Source organism: Myotis myotis, unplaced genomic scaffold (genome assembly GCF_014108235.1).
Source record: "Myotis myotis isolate mMyoMyo1 unplaced genomic scaffold, mMyoMyo1.p scaffold_m19_p_18, whole genome shotgun sequence".
Taxonomy (NCBI): domain Eukaryota; kingdom Metazoa; phylum Chordata; class Mammalia; order Chiroptera; family Vespertilionidae; genus Myotis; species Myotis myotis.
Genome location: NW_023416322.1, coordinates 32655438 through 32675810, shown reverse-complemented (window position 1 = coordinate 32675810; position 20373 = coordinate 32655438). Strand labels below are relative to the sequence as shown.

At 47.9% G+C, this 20373-nt stretch overlaps 2 protein-coding genes and 1 long non-coding RNA gene across 9 annotated transcripts in view; 1 reads left to right on the top strand and 2 right to left on the bottom strand.

Annotated features, from left to right (window-relative positions):
• The first annotated feature begins 328 nt into the window (after positions 1-328).
• LOC118672878 lies at positions 329-19588 on the top strand. The gene is made up of 3 exons (XR_004973234.1): positions 329-587; positions 16855-16952; positions 19288-19588. It is a non-coding gene; the product is annotated as an uncharacterized LOC118672878 (long non-coding RNA).
• On the bottom strand, positions 2713-16492 carry HSD3B2 (hydroxy-delta-5-steroid dehydrogenase, 3 beta- and steroid delta-isomerase 2). Of its 4 annotated transcripts, none has more exons than XM_036342854.1 (4): positions 16426-16492; positions 8430-8581; positions 6567-6731; positions 2713-3854 (listed from the first exon to the last, which is right to left on the bottom strand). In XM_036342854.1, the coding sequence occupies exons 2-4, from the start codon at positions 8572-8574 to the stop codon at positions 3043-3045; spliced, it is 1122 nt and encodes a 373-aa protein (XP_036198747.1). In that variant the 5' UTR covers positions 8575-8581; positions 16426-16492; the 3' UTR covers positions 2713-3042. The 4 variants fall into 4 exon arrangements, with proteins under 4 accessions (XP_036198747.1, XP_036198744.1, XP_036198748.1 ...); XM_036342851.1 differs by lacking the exon at positions 16426-16492 and adding an exon at positions 9973-10105; XM_036342855.1 differs by lacking the exon at positions 16426-16492 and adding an exon at positions 8921-9018.
• Positions 11844-20373, bottom strand: part of HAO2 (hydroxyacid oxidase 2) — a 155675-nt gene continuing 147145 nt past the window's right edge. For all 4 annotated transcript variants that reach the window (XM_036342859.1, XM_036342862.1, XM_036342860.1 and 1 more), the window contains 4 exons: positions 19189-19398; positions 16848-17006; positions 16426-16495; positions 11844-12681 (listed from right to left, as the gene is read on the bottom strand). In XM_036342859.1, coding sequence (XP_036198752.1) covers positions 12626-12681; positions 16426-16495; positions 16848-17006; positions 19189-19398 — 495 coding nt within the window. In that variant the 3' untranslated portion in view covers positions 11844-12625. The remainder of the gene's footprint in view (positions 12682-16425; positions 16496-16847; positions 17007-19188; positions 19399-20373) is intronic.

Below are 20373 nucleotides of genomic sequence, written 5' to 3'. Positions count from 1 at the left end.
ACTATGTCTATGTCAACTTAGCATTGGATGGTAGTAAATGCCAATTTTTCAATTATTAAATTCTGTTCACGGTGTCATCCTCAGTGCCACACCTAGCGAGAGCTGCCTCAAGAATGGTGCAGTCACTATGCTAAGTAAAATCTGAAAAGATCCCACCCGTTTAGAAACAGACAGTATTCCAATCCCGTGGCTCCTTATAATAAAGTTCTCCATTTGTGAATGAAAAAAAAAAAAAAAGGCAACAGAATTGGAGGGTCCGCGAGGGGCTTGGGGTCCAGCCAGCGGAGGCTCAGCAGTTGAACCCGCACTGGCACGCGGGCAGATGAAGCCGCGCTGGTGCCTTTGGCTGCGGCGGGCGGCTGGGCTGTGCGGGTGAACCACCCTGGCGCTCCGGCCGCCGCGCACCTGCCCGCCTCGACCAGCAGCGCAGCCCGCGCCGGCAGAGGGCGCTGCGGGGGCGCGGGGCGCGGGGATGGGCGCCAGCCCCCGGTGCTAAGGCAGGCAGGTCCACGTCGGGAGGGGAGGGGAAGAGATGACAGATGATGGACATCCTGTGGTGCTCGACCCCCGGAGGGCCCCTCCGACAGGTCAGTGAAGAGTCGGCAGGCCGGGGGGCCATGGTTCGGGGGCCAGTCGGGTCCGCGGGTGGGGCGTGGGGCGTGGTGCTGAAGATGAGCTGGCAGGGGGGAGGCGGGAGCTGGGATGTGGCGGGGAGTGTGCGGCTCGGCGCCGGTGGCGGAGAGGAGCGCTGGGCGAGTGCCGCCCTCGCGGGTTCTCGTGGCTGCTGCGCAGTTGGTTTTATTTTATTTTTAACTTCTTTGACATCGCCTTTTTTTTTTTTTTTTTTTTTTTTTTATCGTTCATGAACTACTGATCACAGACAGAAAGACTGTGCCAGAAAGACTTAGTTCTGCCTTTTAGGTTAATGCCAGTATTTGAGAGTCAGGCCTGATAGGAAGCAGTAACAAGTGCTAGATAGAAGTGAAAAAAGAGAAAGACTGTAAGTCTAAAGTATGATAGTCCAAATTTCCAGGGGTCGGATTTCAATGAGAATATTCCAATTTAGGGGTATAGGTCTTTTATGAGCTTACAGATTTGAACTTGAAATTTGTGCTAGAGTTTAAGAACTTGATAAGAAAACAGCACTTGGGAAAATTAAGGGTAAAATGGCTGTTTAATTCCTTCATACAAATTGGGCTTTAAACGCATAGTGCATTTGACTAGCATACTTAAATATTGTACCCTCCAAATATTTAAAAAATGTCCTTATTGATTTTAGAGAGGAAGGGAGAGGGAGAGAAACATTGATGTGAGAGAGACACATCGATTGACTGCCTCTTGCACGGGCAGGGATCGAATCTGCAACTCAGGTACATGCCCTTGACCAGGAATTGAACCCGAGACCCTTCAGTGTGGGGCTGACACTCTAACCATATAGCAACACTAGCCAGGGCTGTATATATATATAGTAATTTTTAGACTCTAAATTTTGTGCTATGGGCCATGAAACTAATACAGTGTATAGTAAGTACAATGTATAGTATAGGAATGATAGGGCAATTCAGTTTATTTAAGAAAAACAACTAATAATTATTGTACCTATAACGGCACACTACACTTTTTTACTAAAGCCTTAAGAATTCTTTTAAGGCTCACCCTGCCATACTGTCCCACTCATGTGCAACATAGATGGAGCAATTTTCATTAATGCATAAAGTGTTAGAAATTTTTAAATTAACTAGAGGCCATTAATTCTTAATATCCAAAGCTTGTCTTGTAAAAAAGTAGAGAGAAAAAAAAAATAAAACGTCAACTTTATTATTTCTGAACGGGTTAAGATGAGGCGGCAAGCACAATGGGTGTGAGCAGGCTTTCCACAGGGACTTGGCCTTGGGTAGTAAGGCTTGGGTTGTGACCTATTAGGCTTCAATTATTTGACCTGTTTTCTTCGATTATTTTTCTCATCTTTGCTACTGAACCTTAAATCTAGGAGGTATCCCCCTTCCCTTGTAAACATTGTAAAAGTCCATCTATTCTGTCGTTAGTGCTGAATGCATGAAGTGAAAGCATGGTTCTTTGTCCCTGTCCCAGTGACCAACTCAAATAATACCTGTGAACACTAAATTGTCAATCATGTTGTGTCTGTTTCATTTTTTTGGTATTTGCATGTGATAGCTTTACACCTGTCAGTGTCTTTTCTTGAGACTGTAAGCCGGCAATAGTAAGACTTTAATTATAAAGGACCCTTGTCTTAAATTTCCCAGCAAGATAAGGGAAAAGTAACCTGCTGGCAATCTATATATCCAAGCTTTGCTCAGAGGCTCAATTCTGCCACCTCCAGTGAAGGCTAGACACTTGACAGCTAATTGATTGAGTGGCTGGGAGTGGGCCTGGACTGATGGAAAAGCGGTCAGTGTTTCTGTGGTCGGATCTTGCCAGTAGACTGTAAGTTGATGATTTACTAAAAGACCCCTTAGGGAGGTAAGACCATGATGAATTAAAAATGTTAACTGCTTTGCCCTGGCCGGGTGGCTCAGCGGGTTGGAGTGTCCTCTAGTACACCAAAAAGTTGGGGGTTTGATTCCCAGGCAGGGCACATACCCAGTTCCATGCAGTTTTTCTTACAGGAGATGGTGACACCTGGAAATAGAGGCAAAAGGAGGAAGGTATGTATTCACATAAACCACAACTCCCTTCAGGTTAGGCATGAAAACATTTATTATTCTTTCCACCGAGTTGTGTAAAGGGATAGGAATTTTAAAAAGATTTTGTAATTGGCAAAGGAAATGAAACGAATACGCAGAAACCTAAATGAAAAGAGGCCCGAATAGTTTCAGGATCAGCAACTGGGACGTGGGGACCAGCAGTTGCAGGAAATCACTTTGTCCTCTGGAGGGTGGGTAGGGCGGAAAGCTTCGCTAGGCCAGTGACTGCTGGTAGGAAGAAGGCAATGAGATGGCATCTCATAACAGGGATGCACCAGAAGGGGACACCGACAGCCACCCACTGACAATACCCACATGCACCCCCGCGTCACCCGCCTCAGCGAGTCTTGGTTCTCGTGGCTTCCTTGTGCCGCTCCACCAGGGAGCCAATCCAGTCCATGGTTTTCTGCTTGGCTTTCTCCCAGCTGAAGAGAGGCTGGTACCCCAGATCTTGCTGAGCTTTCTTGTAGGAGAAGGTGAAGACGCTGTTTAACAAGGTGACCGTGTGGCGGTTGAAGGGGGGCTGATACCTGTAAATGGGACTGAGCAGGAAGCTCACTATTTCCAGCAGGAAGCCCAGCCAGTACTTCGGCAAGACAGGCAGGCTCATCCGGGAATCCAGACAGAAGCCCCATTCTTTGCTCAGAGTGTAGTTGAGGTGGTCGTAGCTCTGGTGTGGCGTGTCATCTGCGATGTAGTAGAACTGTCCTCGGATGTTTGCGGCTTTCTCAGGGTCCCGCAGGGCCCTCAGAGCCAGAATGTGGGCCCAGGCCACGTTGCCAACATACACTGGGTTGACGATGGAGAGCTTGCTGTTGTGTGGCAGGATGCCATTGTTCTTCAGGGCGTGATCAATAAAGCCATAAAGGAAGGGGCTTCCTTCCCCATAGATATACATGGGCCTTAAGGCACACGTGTACAAGGTGCCACCATTTTTAAGAGCCCACCCATTCGCGGCCAGCACAGCCTTCTCGGCAAGCTTCTTGCTGTACGGGTATGCAGCCGACCACGTGGTTTCCAGAGGCTGGTCTTCAGAGGCGTTCTGGATGACCTCCCGGTAGGAGTTGGGCCCGGCCACCTCTATGGTGCTGGTGTAAATGAAGATGGGCACACTGGCCTGGGCACAGGCCTCCAGCAGGATCTGGGTACCTGCCCACAGGAGCACGCTGTCAGTGTCAGGCAAAAGCCCAAAGGACCCACGCCCACCGACCCTGTCCACCCCCACCCCCAGCGGGGAGGGGTTATTGCAGACCAGGAGGGAATGCTCCCATGTCTCTGGCTGAGAGCTGACATGCCAATGCCACAGAAAAGTGCAACTATAAAAGGCAAAGATGTCTAGGCTTTTGGATGTCGTGGGCCTGCGTGTGTACTTCCGATTCTGGAAAAGGACATAGGGTTGCCACTTCATATTTTCCTGATGATGGACATTAACAAATGATCACTTTTCATCCCTACCACCTCATTAATGGAAGGCTATTTTAAATAAAAGAAATTAGGAGGCTATACTCTCAGAATATGGACAGTCCTAGTCCCTAGATAAAGGAGAACAGTTAAAGGACTCTCATCTCAAACACACACTCACATACACATACCACACACACACACACACACACACACACACACACACACAGGTTTATAGGTAAAAACACTCTTAAATATATATTGAATTGTTTGTATTCTCTTTTTAAGGACCAATAAAAACGTAGTTACAAGGACATTTCTTGAGAGCCACTGAGCAAATTAATGTTTTCTGGGGAGAAGCTGGAGATCCAGGTTCTGCCCCTGATTGTGTGTCTCCTGTAAGGCCAATCCTAGTTCTGTCTGTGACTTCCCAGGTATGAAAAGTGGGCGTGATAACCTTCCTCCTCCTAAGCATTGCGGAATTCTGCACTGGCCTTGCACGTTGAGCCTGGGGGAGAATCAGAAGGGGGCGCCCTCTGGTGGTGATACCTACAACTGGAGGATCTGGCAGAATCCCTTTAGCTGGGTAGAACCTTAGCTCAGGGAAGTAATCCAGAGCTCCCTCCCTACAAGGAATCTCTGGGCCAAAGCATCATTTTTATGTTTTGCATTTAAAAATCCCTTTTAAGGACAGTGTGAAGTTTGATTCTGGGGAGAGACAGCTTCAATTAAAAATAATTTAAATCGCTGAAACCGGTTTGGCTCAGTGGATAGAGCGTCGGCCTGCGGACTGAGGGGTCCCGGGTTCGATTCCGGTCAGGGGCATGTGCCTTGGTTGCGGGCATATCCCCAGTGGGAGGTGTGCAGGAGGCAGCTGATCGATGTTTCTCTCTCATCGATGTTTCTAGCTCTCTATCTCTCTCCCTTCCTCTCTGTAAAAAATCACTAAAATATATTTAAAAAAAATAATTTAAATCTAGAGGCAGAGAATATTTGGAGCTAATTTACCTGCAGAGGGGGAAATGACAATCATCATGAAGTATTTTCTAAACCTGGGAATGACCTTGCTTTTAGTCAACTCAACACTTCTTGGGAATTTCAAATCTCCTGTTGTTGGGAGCTGTGAAGGGTGGGGACTGTGAGAGAGGGCTGACCGCGAGAAACTGGTTACTCTCACCCGCTCCTTGCAGTGTGGGGGTGATCAGGGGTGTGGCTTAGTGGAAACTTAAAGGGGTCTTTTTTGTTATTGTGCTGTTTTTGGCTAGAAACCCAAAGCCATACGTTGCTTTAGAAAAGGAGTCTGAGTAGACTAACTTGGGCGTGCAGGGCACAGAAGACAGATGGGCTAGGGAGATGGGGTGCTGCCGCTCTAGAGAGGCTGGGTGCCAGGGACCAGATGGATGATGATAACGGCAAGCTAATGAGGGGTTTAAGCCAAACCCTCGAGCAAATGCATCTAAAGTAGATTGGGAAGCCACACTTCTGAAAGAGCCCCCAAGCCTTTAAGGTCTGAGGATCGAAAGTGTATCTTGACACCTGCTTAGAACTAGTCTTTAAGAGGAGACCTGGTAGTGGGTGAAGAAGTGGTGTTATGGATAATGGGATACCATTATTGTTAAGAAAATGTTACAGGACGTCAAGTGCTCCATGATTCTGTAGCTCCAGACCCCTGCACCAGCCTCATCCTGCGCAGGAAGTCCCGCCCAAGAAATCCGGCCAGAGCTGAGGCCCATGGCTTCTAACTGACCTAGGGCCACCTCATCCCAGAGCCCTTAGTTCTTGGCCCCAATGTGTGACCACCGCCTTAGAGCCACACGGGAGGGCTAAAATGATGACTAAGGAAGCAGCTGGGAGACCCGGTTCCAGCCCAGGAGAGGTGGTTGGGTATCAAGTGTTGGAGGTTGGAGTTTAGTTCCCTCTCGATGGGAGCAGCACTAGAAAGAGCTTCTGTGGCCTTTGGAGTCACACAGCTGTGGGTTTAAATCCTAGCTCTCCCTCTCTGGCTCATGGGGCCTTGGAAGCTACTTAGCCTTTCTCAGCCCTAGTTTTCTCATTTAAACACCTGAGGACACCTGGCTGGTATGGCTTACTGGTTGAGCACTGACCCATGAACCAAGAAGTCCTGGTTTGATTCCTGGTCATGGCACATGCCCAGATGGTGTTCCGAATCCCCACTAGGGGGCATACAGGAGGCAGCCAAACATTGATTCTCTCTGATCATTGATGTTTCCCTCCCTCCCTCCCTCCCTCCCTCCCTCCCTCCCTCCCTCCCTCTCCTTTCCTCTTAAAACAACAACAACAAAAATCCTGAGGACAACAGCCAACACTCTCTCGGTTGGTAGTGCTAAGCAAAAGCACAGATCTCAGGAGATCAGCGACTGGGCTGCTCCTCTCTACCTTGTCCTGTTCTCCCAGCCTCACCTGCCCACCCCACGCCACCTCCTCCCAAGGATATAGTACCTTTCAGGTTGACATTCATGATGGTCTCTCTCGGAATGACATTGAAGACGTCAATGACAGAGGCGGCGTGAATGACAGCCGAGGTGCCCTGGCAGGCTCTCTTCATGAACTGTTCATCCAGAATGTCTCCTTCCAGCAAGGTCAGCTTGCTCTGGCTCTGGAGCTCTGTGTGAACACCGTCAGGTCACTGAGAGGCATCTTGGATCTGGGAGTTTCCTGATAAAGGTGGCATTTTACCCAGGTCTCCTAGGACAAGTGGTGGGGAGGGGGGAAGAGGGCGGGGCGAGGGAGGGAGGCACATTCCACAGAAGGACAAGTAATCCAAAGCACAGAGATCAGAATGTGTAGTGTTTTTTGGAAATAGCAGACATCTGTTTCCACCCATCTCATTCCAAAAAAGAACTTGAGCAGTGAGGAATCAAGCGTGCCCGGAACACTAAATTGTCAAAAGGACTTGTGGGAAGTCCATCCCTTCATTGAGGAGAGTGGGGTGATTGTGGAGAGCGGCTATAAAGAGGACGGAATTCGGATTTCATTCTGTAGGGAATGAGGATCATGGACGGATTTGGAATGAGTGGAGAAACATGAACAGAGTTGTGTAGGAAGCTCACCCTGGCCGCAGTGGCTTGTGGGGAGGGTGTAAGAGAAAGCAAAGTAGTGGAGAGATCAATCTGAATGTCTGGACCAAAGTTCAGACGGGGGCACGGGAGTCAGGGTCCCAGCAGCTGCACTGGGCAGAGAAGGGGAGGGATGCACAAGGTTGGATGTGCAGAACTCGCCATGTCAGGTTCTGGTTCTTGTTGGAGATGGGCTGAGAGGAAGAGCCAAAGTCTCGGGTACCAGGAGGATAGCGGAACCACGTGCGGGGACTTTAGGATGAGCCCAAACTCTTATTAGGCCGAATGAAAGCTCCCAGCCCTGGAGCCGAGGGCAGCAACTACCACAGCAGGGTCTTCTGCTCCTCTGAAGCCCACGGGAGTGACAGCGCTGTGCTACCTACCGTTTGGATAAACACCCTGCATTTATCCTGTGCTTCCTACTCAACACTCAACCCCCATAGTTTTCTGACTTCCTTTCCCAGCTGTCTCACGAGATAGGCATTCTGATGCTCACTTTACAAGTGAGGGAACTGCGGCTCAGAGAGGAAGGGGCAGGTCTCAGTCACACTTATAGTGACTCAGCCTCCCCCCTGCCTTCAGCCTTGCTCACCTTCCCTTGCCACCCAAGTGCAGGACTGGCCCAGTTCTGGGGTACAGTGAGAAGTCTATTGAACAAAAATTGGCAGTGGAGGCCAGAGAACAGTAAGAGAGTTCAGAGGGGAAAATTCAGGGCCGGAGAATCTCCTTCCTAGGTCACAACTGGGAACAACCATCTGCTCTCCTGAAGTGTCTGCCAAGTTTGCTCTGTCCCCAGAAGACCCCAGAGTAGGGGAAAGGCAGGAGAGAAGCAGCTAGAGTCAGCCTGACCCACCTCTGCCCTCTCCCCTCCCTTCCTCTGCCTGTTGTTTGCTGCTGACTTCAGTAGACTGGATCAAAAGACTCAATATATCCTGGGGGGTGGGGAGGGGCGGAAGGGAGGGTAGAGGGGGCAGCAGGGGAGGGGAGAAATCTTACCTACCCGCCTAGCCTGCAGGGATGCAGAGAAGCCAGGAGAGGGTGCTGTGGAAACCCCAGTGGGGGAGCCATGGCTCCGTGGACTTGGTGAGGCTGAATATGCCTTTGCTTATGTGGTGTGAGTTGGGTGGGAGGGAGGCCCAGAGGAAACCTTTCAGGCAAACTAGAGGTTAAGAGCACAGACTCTGAGGCGAGACTGCCTAGGTTCAAGGTTAGCTTTGCCATTTTCCCATGACCCAAGTTCACTTACTAGAAAATTCCTCCCGCAATTCCGGTCTGAAGACTTTGTCCAGCGCCCGGATCTCCTGCAGCTCTTTCTCCTCCACCAACAAGCGGATGATCCTCTGCCCCAGGAAGCCTCCTGCGCCCGTCACGAGGCAGCTCCACCCAGCCATGGCACACCTGCAACCAAGAGGCACGCTCCAGAAACCAGAAAGCTGGGGAGCAGGTGGGATAGAGGCCCACCCTGAAGAAGGCCCCCACAGCGGCCAGGTGGTTACAGGTGCACACACATCCGTTCTGTTCCCCCGACTCCTCCGCAACCACGACTACTTGAGAGAAAAATTTTAAAACGCTCCAACCTGTTCGACTGCTAAAAGTCAGATGAAAGAGCCTGAGTTCTGAGTCTCTCCCTGGAAGGAAGACTGGAGTTTTGCCCCATCCCCTCTGGCTTGGCCTTTTTATCTTGGACTCTATCTACTACATATTCATTGCTCATTCCTGCCCCAGGATCCCTCCTACCACAAAGTGCGGAACTTCAGCTTTGACTTCTATCCCCTTTCCCCTCGAAGCAGAGCAAGAGAAGGCCAGCTCCAAGGCCACAGCGATAAAGATGCTCGGTGCCACCCACAGCAGGACACCCGCAGGTGGCTCTGGCTGTGGGGGACCCACCATCTGTGAATTTCAGCGAGACTAGGAGACGTCTCCCAGCACAGTGGGACTGTTGCCTGTGAAGTAGATACACCCAGGGAGGGGGGCATTCTAGCCCCTGTCTCCTCTCTCAGGGTGTGGCTGGAAATGTCATCTTGCAAAGTGGAGACATTTGCAATGGTGGCAGCTCCAAGCACGATGTTGTGCGGGGGGTGACTTTCTTCCCCACGCTATATATCCAGAGGTCAATTTTGCTCCCCCCCCCCCCCCCCCCCGAGAGGTCTGGGGGAAGTTATCCAGCGATAGCCGCCCACTTCTATGGCCTGTATCAGGAGATTAGGGGTCTAGTTGTGTTCAAAAACTGTTGCATGTTTGACTAAGTTTATATTTTATATCCCCATAAGAATTAGTACAATATCTGACACATAACAGGAAGTGAATGAATGAATGAATGAATGGAAGGTTACACAAACAATCCAGGACTTTGAATGTCTTTGTGTTTTTAGTCCTATAGTTTAGGGCTCAGTCTTTCGGTGAACCTGTGCTGCTGACCTGTGAACTTGACCAGTGCTTCCCGGTCCCCCTCTGCCCCCCTTTAGGTGGAACAGGGTGGCTACAGGGGGGCTGGAGTTGAGTATTTTCCACCTCCCAGATAGGCTAGGCCGGGTCTGCTGAAATAGTTTCTCTTGAGGGCGGGCCTTGCTAAGCGCAGAGAGCTCTGGCAGGCACATTTCAGAATGGTTCCTTTCCCCTTATGGAAGCTCTAGAGGAGTTTTCTCTAATACTCACTGAGAGAACCAGGAGGTAAACCAGGTAGAGTTCCTGGAGGTAAAGCAAAAGTCTGGGGGCCTCCTGTGATTGGACCCCCCTGGGTTTTTAACTTTCAGACTGGTCAATTTGTCAATTACAGCTCAGTTTCCTACCTTGGTATGACTTTCATGGAGGTTTGTCCACAGATTTCTGCTCAGGTAAGTTGTGATTCTCCGGGTCTGCCTGTCTCTCCAATGGGGGGCAGCGGTTTGCTCTGTGACCTCACTTTTCTGAGGGACTGAGCAGAGTTGTTAATTTTTCAGTTTGTCCAGCTTTTGACTTGTTAGGATGGAGTGGAGACCTCTTTAAGCTCCTCGCATCCTGGATTAGGAAACAGAAGTCCTTTATGCCATTTAATTTTCACGATGTTAGCCCGAAAGAGTTGGTATTATTGTTTAAGAGAGGAAGACAGAGATGTTTGTAGTCTTGCCAAACATCTCGAGGACAGTGACGTGGGAATCTCAGCCAGGCAGCCTGACCCTGGAGTGGTTTCAAAGCTGATTCTCTTTATCAGAAAAAAGGCTTATCTTTTAGATACTAAATGTTCCATTCCATTGTTGCACACTTTCCAGTGGAGAAGTTCTCTTCGCCTTGTCCACCATGCATCCAGGGAGGATTTATGCTAGATTCTCTTGTAATGTAAGTGAACTCCATTATCAGCACAACTTGCTATCAAAATCACTCTTACCCCAAACCAAACTAGAATGACTCAGTCAAGCGCCCAGCTGGTGATTTCAGGACTGGCCATCATGCCTGCTTACAAGTCTTCATAAGTAAAGTTATTGCAGAGAAAATGGGGAATTTTACAAGTTCACAGGCCAGTAAGATAATCAGAGCATCGAAGGGTTAAAGTCGGTGATGTATGGGCAGACCAAATAGCCATCTCAGATGTGGATACAGAAGATTTGAATTTATTTAAGGAGAGGGGCTGGGGGCTGGGGCATCCAAAGGGAAGGGGTACACAGCACTGAGCCAAAGGGCATTGGGTCCCTGATGGCAGCAAAAACATACTTAGGACAGTGAAATAAGGAAGGGCATAGAAGCAACAGAATTGTGTAGGGTGGGCTGCTCTGGCTCACTGAGACGTCAGAGAACAGCAGGCCTTGGAGACAGGCTCAGGGACTTAGCAATGCCACTGCCCATTGCTCCCCTCATTCCAAGTCTCGCGGGGTCACTTAAAGGGAAGAAGGAGGAAGGGAATGGCTCCTCTGGGGGAGAGTGTGCACTGGGTCCTTTGTCCTGACCATACTTCTCTCTCTCCTGCCGGTGGGAATCTTAGGGGAGGTCCCAGGGGAGGGTCTGAATAGAATATCCATTATCCTTCCCCGTGTGCTCCTTTGGGGTTGTGGTCTCCACTGAGGCTCGGTGCCAGGGCAGGGGGTCATTAGTGCAGCTGGTCCTGAGGCAGCCACGGTGTCACTTGTCTGGTTTTGCTGCTTTTCTGAGCCTGGAGCTGAAATATAACTGAGGCCTAGATGTTACCTTTAGGAGGAAAAGGTCAGGGGGTCTAAACTGCCCAACCAGCGATATGAAAGATCAGGGGTCCAAACTTCATGACCAGAGATATGCTACGGGAGGACAGGTTACCCCGGGGACAAGGTTCTTGCTCCCCCAGTTTTGCCCCTTGCGAGGCATCCAGGCTTTCTGCCCTGGTGAGTCTCCGTACCTGATCCATCGTCTTGCTCTGCTCATGTCTGTCTAACAAGCATGAAAAAAAAAAATCTGACTTGTGAGGTTGTGAAGGGGTTAAAAGAGTGGCTGTTATTCTACCGATGATTCTCTGGTTTCAAACCGTATTTTCAAGGCTGTTAGTCATTCTTTTGCACCACAAAGGACAATCTGGTACTGAGGTATTTTTTTTTTAATATATTTTATTGATTTTTTACAGAGAGGAAGGGAGAGGAATAGAGAGTTAGAAACATCGATGAGAGAGAAACATCGATCAGCTGCCTCCTGCACACTCCCCACTGGGGATGTGCCCACAACCAAGGTACATGCCCTTGACCGGAATTGAACCTGGGACCCTTCAGTCCGCAGGCCGACGCTCTATCCGCTGAGCCAATTCAGTTAGGGCTTGAGGTATTTTCTTATTTCTGATGTGAAGAGAATAATGAGACCAAAGTTGTGGACGTGACACAAATGGTGTCTGAGGCAGAGTTCTGAGATCTAGAAGTAAAATTCCAGGGAACGAAGTTCTAGGAAGTGCACCACGCCCCACTGTATGTGATGCTGCATCCTAATGGGTGATGGGGGATGAGGCCCGGGGAGGAGGCCAAGAAAACACTGAGATATTGAAAAACTTCCCCCAGGCACCCAGCTTGTCAGGAGCAGCCCTGACTGTTAATCCCTTGTTTGCATGACTCCACAGCCTATGTTTTAAACTCTATTATTTCCCTATTATCTTTAGACAGGAGGATGATTTTTGTTGGGGGGTGACTTTATATGTATTGCTCTTCTGTCCAGAATGCAGATGCCCATAGATGTTTCATAGAGATGTAGAGGATATGCAAGAATTTCATCCACTAGTCAGTCATCATTGACCCGCCCTTTTCTTTCAGAGGGGGCTTTCAGGCGAGAGAACAGCATATAAAAAGCAGTGAGACAGAGGAGGGCCTGACACATTTGAGGCAGATGAGGGTAAGTGTGGGGTGAAGTGGTTGAGCCGCTGGACAGGAGGATTGAGTCCTGGGCAGGATGGTGTCACACACAGGCTCTGGCTTGGTCTTCCCGTGGGCCACCTCGGCAATCCTGTCCCCAGCTCTTTCTTTACAACCTGGAGAACTGGATCAGGTCCTGATTGATCTCAGCAACCGACCGGCAGCCTAAAAGAACAAGGAGTTCAGAAGCTCCTCTCTCTCAGCACCAGAATACCGCGCCCTCATGGTGTGGATAAGCCAATGGGAACAGGCCCTGACTTGCCGCTGGTGCTCACCCTGAGGCAATATTACGCATCCAGAATGAATGATGTCATTCTGTTTGCCTCGGGAATTATTTCAGGAGCCTGTGCTTGGGTCCTCTTTTGGCAGCCATGGCCTCGGGAATTATTTCAGGAGCCTGTGCTTGGGTCCTCTTTTGGCAGCCATGTCAAAATGGCATGACAGAAACGTAAAAACATTTTAGCATTTTTTAAGCAATGTGTGTGTGCAGTAGATACCCTTCACCTTGATCTCGGTCCTGCTAGGCTCAGAGACTAGGACGTGTCTGTCTAGGACAGCCGTGGGCAAACTACGGCCCGCGGGCCGGATCCGGCCCGTTTGAAATGAATAAAACTAAAAAAAAAAAAAGACCCTACCCTTTTATGTAATGATGTTTACTTTGAATTTATATTAGTTCACATAAACACTCCATCCATGCTTTTGTTCCGGCCCTCCAGTCCAGTTTAAGAACCCATTGTGGCCCTCGAGTCAAAAAGTTTGCCCACCCCTGGTCTAGGAGGAAATGACTCAGGACAGCTTAGGAGATGGGGTATTTCATATAGCAACAGCCTTCTAAGGAGAAGTTCTGAAAAATGAAACCCCTTTTGTAGTAAAGGGTCCTCATTAGAACGCAAATTTAGGATTGTAGCTGAGATCACACAGGGGCTACAGAAAGTGACTTCGGATAAGAAGTAGAAGAGTCCTGGCCGAGGTGGCTCAATGGTTAAGTGTTGACCTATGAACCAGGAGGTCACGGTTCGATGCCCAGACAGGGCACATGCCTGGGTTGCAGACTCGATCTCCAGTGTGGGGCATGCAGGAGGCAGCCGATCAATGATTCTCTCTCATCATTGATGTTGCTATCTCTCCCTCCCCCTCCCTTCCTGTCTGTAATCAATAAAAATATATTTTAAGAAGTAGAAGAAGAGGGAGAGAGGGGCTGCGTGGCTTACGGGCTGAGAACCAAGGGCTGAAGGAAGCAGTGAAATCTCCCTGGTGACGAGAAGGCTGCTGGAATTGAACAACAGGATGTGTAACGTTCACCTGGAATTTCTTTCTATGCCTCTGATGTATGCACCTTCACCTCCCCAAACATAACTTCAGCAAAATGTGTTACAAAAAATATGACTCAAAAGAGGGTCTTTTTCTAAAAGTGGAAACAGAGGAAGGAGTTGAGTTGCCTGCCTGGGGTGACTCCCAGGATGGACAAAGAACTCGAGAGCCTTGGGCTTCCACAGGGCAGAGAAGAGTGGGACTTCCAAGCAGGCAGACCTACTCACGGAGCACGGAGATGCCAGGATAGACTCTGTGGTTATCTATTGCAGGAAAAATAGTATTGAAGCTGTGGACCCGAAAAAAGGGGGGTATGGAAAGTGACCTCACGGGGTGATCTGATCATAGATTCCCAGCTGGGCAGATCATGGTGGGTAGTCATACCCGAGGCATATCACTTCTTTAGTAAAAGGTAAGCAAGCCCTGTCCATGCTTCCTGTGCCTCCAGGTTCAGGCACCTTTGCAAGGCCTTGATGCCTCTTCTCAGAAGCCAGCACTCTCGGGAGAGCAGGTAGTGTTAACTGCCCTGTAACCCATCCCCCACGTCGCTATCTCCCACCTTCATGTGATCCTCCCTCCTTAATTGCAAATGCGTAAAGGAGGTTGGAAACTGTCCTTTCTTAGAAGCGTTTATCTCTGTTGAAAATTTATCTCTCTTGAAACATTCGCCTCTCTTGCGTCCAGGCGTACGTGCCCTCTGTTTGGGTCGAATAAATCTTTATAAAAATTCTCTACAGCTTCGGATGCTCTTACGTGGATGAGGGATGAGAACTTAGTGAGATCTGTGCAGCCTTCGGGAGATGGGATTTCTATGTGGACATTTTTGTTTTTCAAAACAAATCATCATTTTAACCTTTTTGTAAATACAAAAATTTCAGAAATTGGTCTCCCAGTTGGAAAAACAGTACTTTTCAACTTACTTTGTTTTCAGCAATAGTGTTCATAGGGCTCTCCTCCCAGGGCTGTGATGTCACAGAGATATCAGGGGGAAATACCACACATTTCCCGGGGAATTAGGTGATCATCGATCAGCTGCCTCCTGGGCACCAATTTGTGTCGGCGTCTTACCTGCCTTGTGCAGGGGAGGAACAGGGAGTGACACAATCTCTGGGTTGCACACTATGATTCTGTATTTTGCTGGGTTCCATCAAATGCACAGGCCCCCAACCTGAGATCCCCTCTCTCCAGGGAGGTGTCCGGGGGGGTCTTACCTGGAGCAGTGCCTCTTAAACAGAGGATGTGCAGGGATGCCCTGTTGTCTGGGTTTCCTATTCTTTCCCTTCCCCTCGAACCCTCTTCCCTGTCCCTTGTTTGGTTGTGATTACTACTGTTTCTATACATTTAAAACAATACATTCTCATTGCAGAACGATTAGAAGGGAGAGGAGTACAGAGTCAGGCACAAAAGTGCCCATAATCCTGTTTTTCCTTTCCTTTTTCCTTGCCCGTTACAAAGGTGTTCAAAAGGTCTCAGTAATAGTTTCCGGCTGCCTTAACGCTGCCATTAACACGGGAGTGGTGAGTAGGTGTTAACTCTTGGTGGAATGATGAAGCTTTGTTGTTGAGTTTCTATCAGGCTTTTGTGAAAAGAAGTTTGGACATCAATTTCCAAGAAGGGGGGGAGGGGAGATTTGTGGGAGAAGGACAGTCGTCTCAGCCTCCTGGAATCCACAGACACCGCAGGTCTTCCCACCCCTCCCCTGCGGCTCCCAATATGCTCTCAGTTCACACGTATGCCTTCCCCTCCCTCATGGGAGGAACTCGGTGACGTGGGGTCATTTGAAATTGAGTCACTTAGAATTCGAAAAACACAAACTAAAAACCCCAAACCAAATGCCCTAGAAGAGGAAAGTCACCACCGTTAGTTGGGAACCACTGTTTTGCGGGATCACTGGGACTCCAGGCTTTGCTGAAAACGTAGAAGTTTTTATGAGCGCCACTTCACAATAATTTCATTTTTGACTGAAACCCATGTAATTTTGAGACACGTCTGTCTTGCTGCTTGTGGTTACGGGGGACAATGCTTCTCCTCCTCGCCCTGTTTTTCTCTCTCTCCTGGGTCCCTCTGTACTTCCTCTTTGACATAATTTCTCGGCTATTCACAGTCCAGGAGTATTGTTTTACAATGACACCCAGAGCCACATCCAGAGAGCCTGATATGATCCGAACAGTCCAGAGTAACCTGCAGGCCTTGCTCCCATAATGTGACACTACGCTTACCTCTGTACACCTGAGTAATGGGACAGCAGGGCTCTCAGTGGGTGAGGACCAGGAAATATGAGCCGTAGCTTGTGTGTTTCCTGCAGTTTGTCTTACAGAGGTAACTGAGAACGTGCTAAAGCTTTGAGGGTGCTCACGGATGCATTGCTTAAAATAGCAGAAGCTTAGAAGCAATCCAGATGTTCAACAATAGCAGGTTTGTTATATAAACTGTTCTTTCATGGTTAAGATGTATCGAAGACAAATCTCTGTCAGGGACATTTCTTTCCTGCTGTCTCTTCTGGCATCCCTCGGCTGGGGAGAGGTGCTAGAAGGGGGGCTGCCTTCCTGCTCCTTAGACCTCCGCTTTCAAATTAGGAAAAGAGTTGGACTCACTCACCTGTAAGGGCCATGGACGTGTGGAACTCATCCTTTAAAATGTTCAAAACTTCCCCAACACCATGTTCACCCTGAGAGAGAGAGCGAGAGAGAGAGAGAGAGAGAGAGAGAGAGAGAGAGAGAAAGGAACATTGTGACCATGAGCTGAATATAAATTCTAGGTGTGCTCAGAGACATGGAGACTTGGTGAGGAGCATGGGGGTACCTGTGAAACAAACAAACACCAAGAGGAAAAGGGGTGAGAGCTCTTGAAAATGTGCAGTGCGCTGCAGAGGAAGCCTGGAGGTGCGGGCTGGGTGTATCCCTCCTTCAGGAATCCGCGGCACCTGGAAAAATGGTTAAGCTTGGAGGCTAGACCACAGAAACTCATGCAAAGGAATGAGAAACATGGGTATCTCCAGGTTGGTTTCCCTTTGGTCTCACCTTGCAGGCAAGACCCCACAGGACTGGTCTCCCCAGGAAGACGCACTTCGCCCCCAGGGCCAGAGCCTTGAGCACATCGTTGCCTGTCCGGACTCCACCGTCTAGGTACACCTCCAGTTTCCCTTTCACGGCAGCCACCACTTCCGGCAGGGCGTCCACCTGAAGCAGAGCACATGTGGCCTGAGGTTGACTCAGAGCATGGAGACAGAGGGCTCTCAGCAGGGGCGAGGACCAGGAGTCTAAACCTGTAGCTTTTGTGTTTCCTGCAGTTTATCTTACAGAAGTTATTGAGAATGTGCTAAAGCTTTAAGGATGGTCACTCAGGCATTGTTTAAAGTTGCAGACGCTAGAAGCAATAGAGATGTTCAACAATAGCAAGTTTGTTATATAAATCATCCTTTCATGGTTAAGAAGCACAAATTGCCAGTTATAAAAGTAGTCACAGGAATGTAGGGTACAGCCTAGGGAATATAGTCAATAATATTGTAATAACTGTGTATAGTGCCAGGTGGGCACTGGGCCTATCAGGCAATCACTTCATAAGGTACATAGATGTCTTATCATTATGCTGTACACCTGAAACTAATGTAATATTGTATGTCAAGTGCAATTGAAAAGTAACTTTTAGAAAATCATAAACTGTCCATTCATACGATTAAAAATAAGAGGAGCATATATATTGAAATAATATGATGCCCTTAATATATTTGTGTGAAAAGAAGAAAATTAAAAATATTATGTACCATTTTTAAACCTAAAATGTTATATGCGCATTACACAGTTGATAAAAATAATTCCCAAAATATTAACATTAATGATAGTGATAAAAATAGGGGTACTTTTTATCTTTTTTTGCTTTTGTGTATTTTATAATTTCTCTGCACTGCACATGTTATACATATATAGTAAAAAGGCCAAAAATAGAGGGGGAAAAAAAATCCACTTTCTTTCTTAAAATGAGTCAAGCAGCAATAGAAGAATCTGGAAAATAAGCTTCATGAAAATATGTATCTTGAAAATATATATCTTCATGAAGATAAAGCAACAATTCCAATTTAGATGTTCTTTTTCTGCCTCTCTCCTCTTCATTTTCTTTCCCCAAACTCCGTATCTAATGCACATAAATTCACTTTATGGGAAAAATTACAGAGTGTCCTAAATTTTTTGCAAAGGATTTATGGAGCACTTTAAAGTTGTATTGTGAAAGACAGTTATTTATCAGTGTAAGTGACACACTGTTCCTTGCTGGGTTGAGTCATTTGAGAAAATGTGAGGTTGCAATCCATGTAGACAGGCAACCTTCCAGCTGAGTGCTTCTTCCAGGAGGCAGGGACCTCAGTGCTTCGGAAACACCTCTAACAGCAAACCCACCGCAATGACTTACTAACTGTGTGAACTGGAGATGTTACTTAACACTAATAACTCCAGCATCCCATTCTGCAACATGGGGATAGTAATACCCACCTTGCAGGACTGTTGTGAGCTTGAGGGATAATAAATGTAAAGTGTGTAAAAACAGCCTGGTACACATGAGGCTGTTAAAAGTCCTTAGCCTGGCTGGTATGCTCAGTGACTGAGTGTTGACTTATGACCCAGAAGGTCACAGTTCGATTCCCGGTCAGGGCACATGCCTGGGTTGGGGGCTCAATCCCCAGTGTGGGGTGTGCAGGAGGCAGCTGATCCATGATTCTTTCTCATCATTGATGTTTCTGTCTCTTTCCCCTTCTCTGTTCCTCTCTGAAGTCAATAAAAATATATTTTAAAAATAGGGTATTAAAAAATCTTTAAAATGTACACACATATACCAACATATGTGGTAAGAGAGAGGGGACAGTGTGCACCAAACTGCACAGAGTACATTGCTCTAAACCAGTGGTCGGCAAACTCATTAGTCAACAGAGCCAAATATCAACAGTACAACGATTGAAATTTTTTTGAGAGCCAAATTTTTTAAACTTAAACTATATAGGTAGGTACATTGTTATGAACTTAATTAGGGTCCTCCTAAGCTGGCCTTTGCTAAAAACATCCTCAATCTGACTGAGGTACGTTCACTGAGGTCGACCCCTTCCAACTCTCCCATTCACACTCGTCTTGTATACTTGTTTCGTCTGTCTCCTTTCCGAAAACCGATTTCTGCGCATGGGCCACGAAGTTTCAATCGCACTGTACGTGCACGCCTGCACGTGGTATTTTGTGAAAGAGCCACACTCAAGGGGCCAAAGAGCCGCATGTGGCTCGCGAGCTGCGGTTTGCCGACCACTGCTCGACACACACACACACACACACACACACACACACACACACACACACACACTCCCTCTGAGGTCCTCCTACTTACAGAAGCAGGAACGTCATCAAGTTGCCTCCCTCCGTGGTTGGAAACAATGATGCCCTGCACATTGTGCTTCACAGCTAACTCTGCATCCTCTTTTGTCAGGATCCCTTTAAGGATGATGGGCAGTTGAGTTATGGTCCGAAACCACGAGAGATCTTCCCAGCAGAAGGATGAGTCGATGGGAGACATCTGCAGATATGGCATTGAATTTCTCTGTGGGGAATAAAAGAGAAACCTTAGTCCTGAATTCCTTCAAGGCTGCTTGATCCATTCCAAAAATGAGGCACATTCAGAAAGCTAGTGAATAAGTGAAAAGAAGCAGTTATGAGCTTGAAAAGAGGAGCTATAAAAACCAATCCCATTTCCAGCTCCTTTCCTTTACAAAAATAATTTTATACTTCAATTGCTTATTCATTAACCATTCATTGTTTCCCTGTTCCTTTATGCCAGGATCTGGGGACACAAGACAGTTGAGACACAGTCCCTATGTTAAAAGAACTCAGAGTTTAGTGAGATGGATAAGCAAAAGCATTCATAGGCCAATGTAACACATTCTGGTTGAGAGATGCACAGGACAATGACAAAGAAGCAATACTTCAATAATCCTAAATCCGATAGTATGTAATATTGACCCCTGACTCACCATGGGCACTACCAAATATCCATAAATTCCTGGACTCTGAGATAAGGGTTCCTGAAAGCCTCAAGGCCAAGTGTGTATGACTTAATGAGTAGGACTGTCGAGTGTCTCCTGGTTGGATATTGCTGGTACCCATTAACTGAAAAGCCTGGGGTCTCTGTCTTCACTGTAGCCAAGGAATTCCAACTTGACCATGATTTTCTCTCTCTGGGGCATCCCACCCCATCTGACAGGATTTTAATGGGTGAAGTGCCCTTTGCTGTCATCGAGTTCAGAGATTCCAAATACCTGGTGCTCCCTGGATGAGTTCCAGGTGTGCAGAGATGTTGACCCCTCATTTCTCAGGGCAGCAGGGTGGGGCCTAGGCTGGTTACACCCCAAGGGCTGGTCACCTTCGCTGTGAGCACCCTGTCAGAGGGTCAGTTTATCGAAGTGTGCCTCCCAAAATGACCGTTTTCTAAGTGTGCCATGAAGTAGAAAATGTTGGAAGACCCATGCAAAATCCTATTTATAGCAGCTTTCTCAGCACTCGGCCCTGGCCAGAACAC

What these genes read in the sequence shown, in the direction of transcription:
- HSD3B2 (XM_036342851.1), bottom strand. An exon ending in ATTGCGGGAGGAATTTTCTA is followed by an intron (nt 6,732 to 8,429) that starts GTAAGTGAACTT and finishes GTGTTCACACAG; the next exon opens with AGCTCCAGAGCCAGAGCAAG. An exon ending in CATGAATGTCAACCTGAAAG is followed by an intron (nt 3,855 to 6,566) that starts GTACTATATCCT and finishes TCCTGTGGGCAG; the next exon opens with GTACCCAGATCCTGCTGGAG.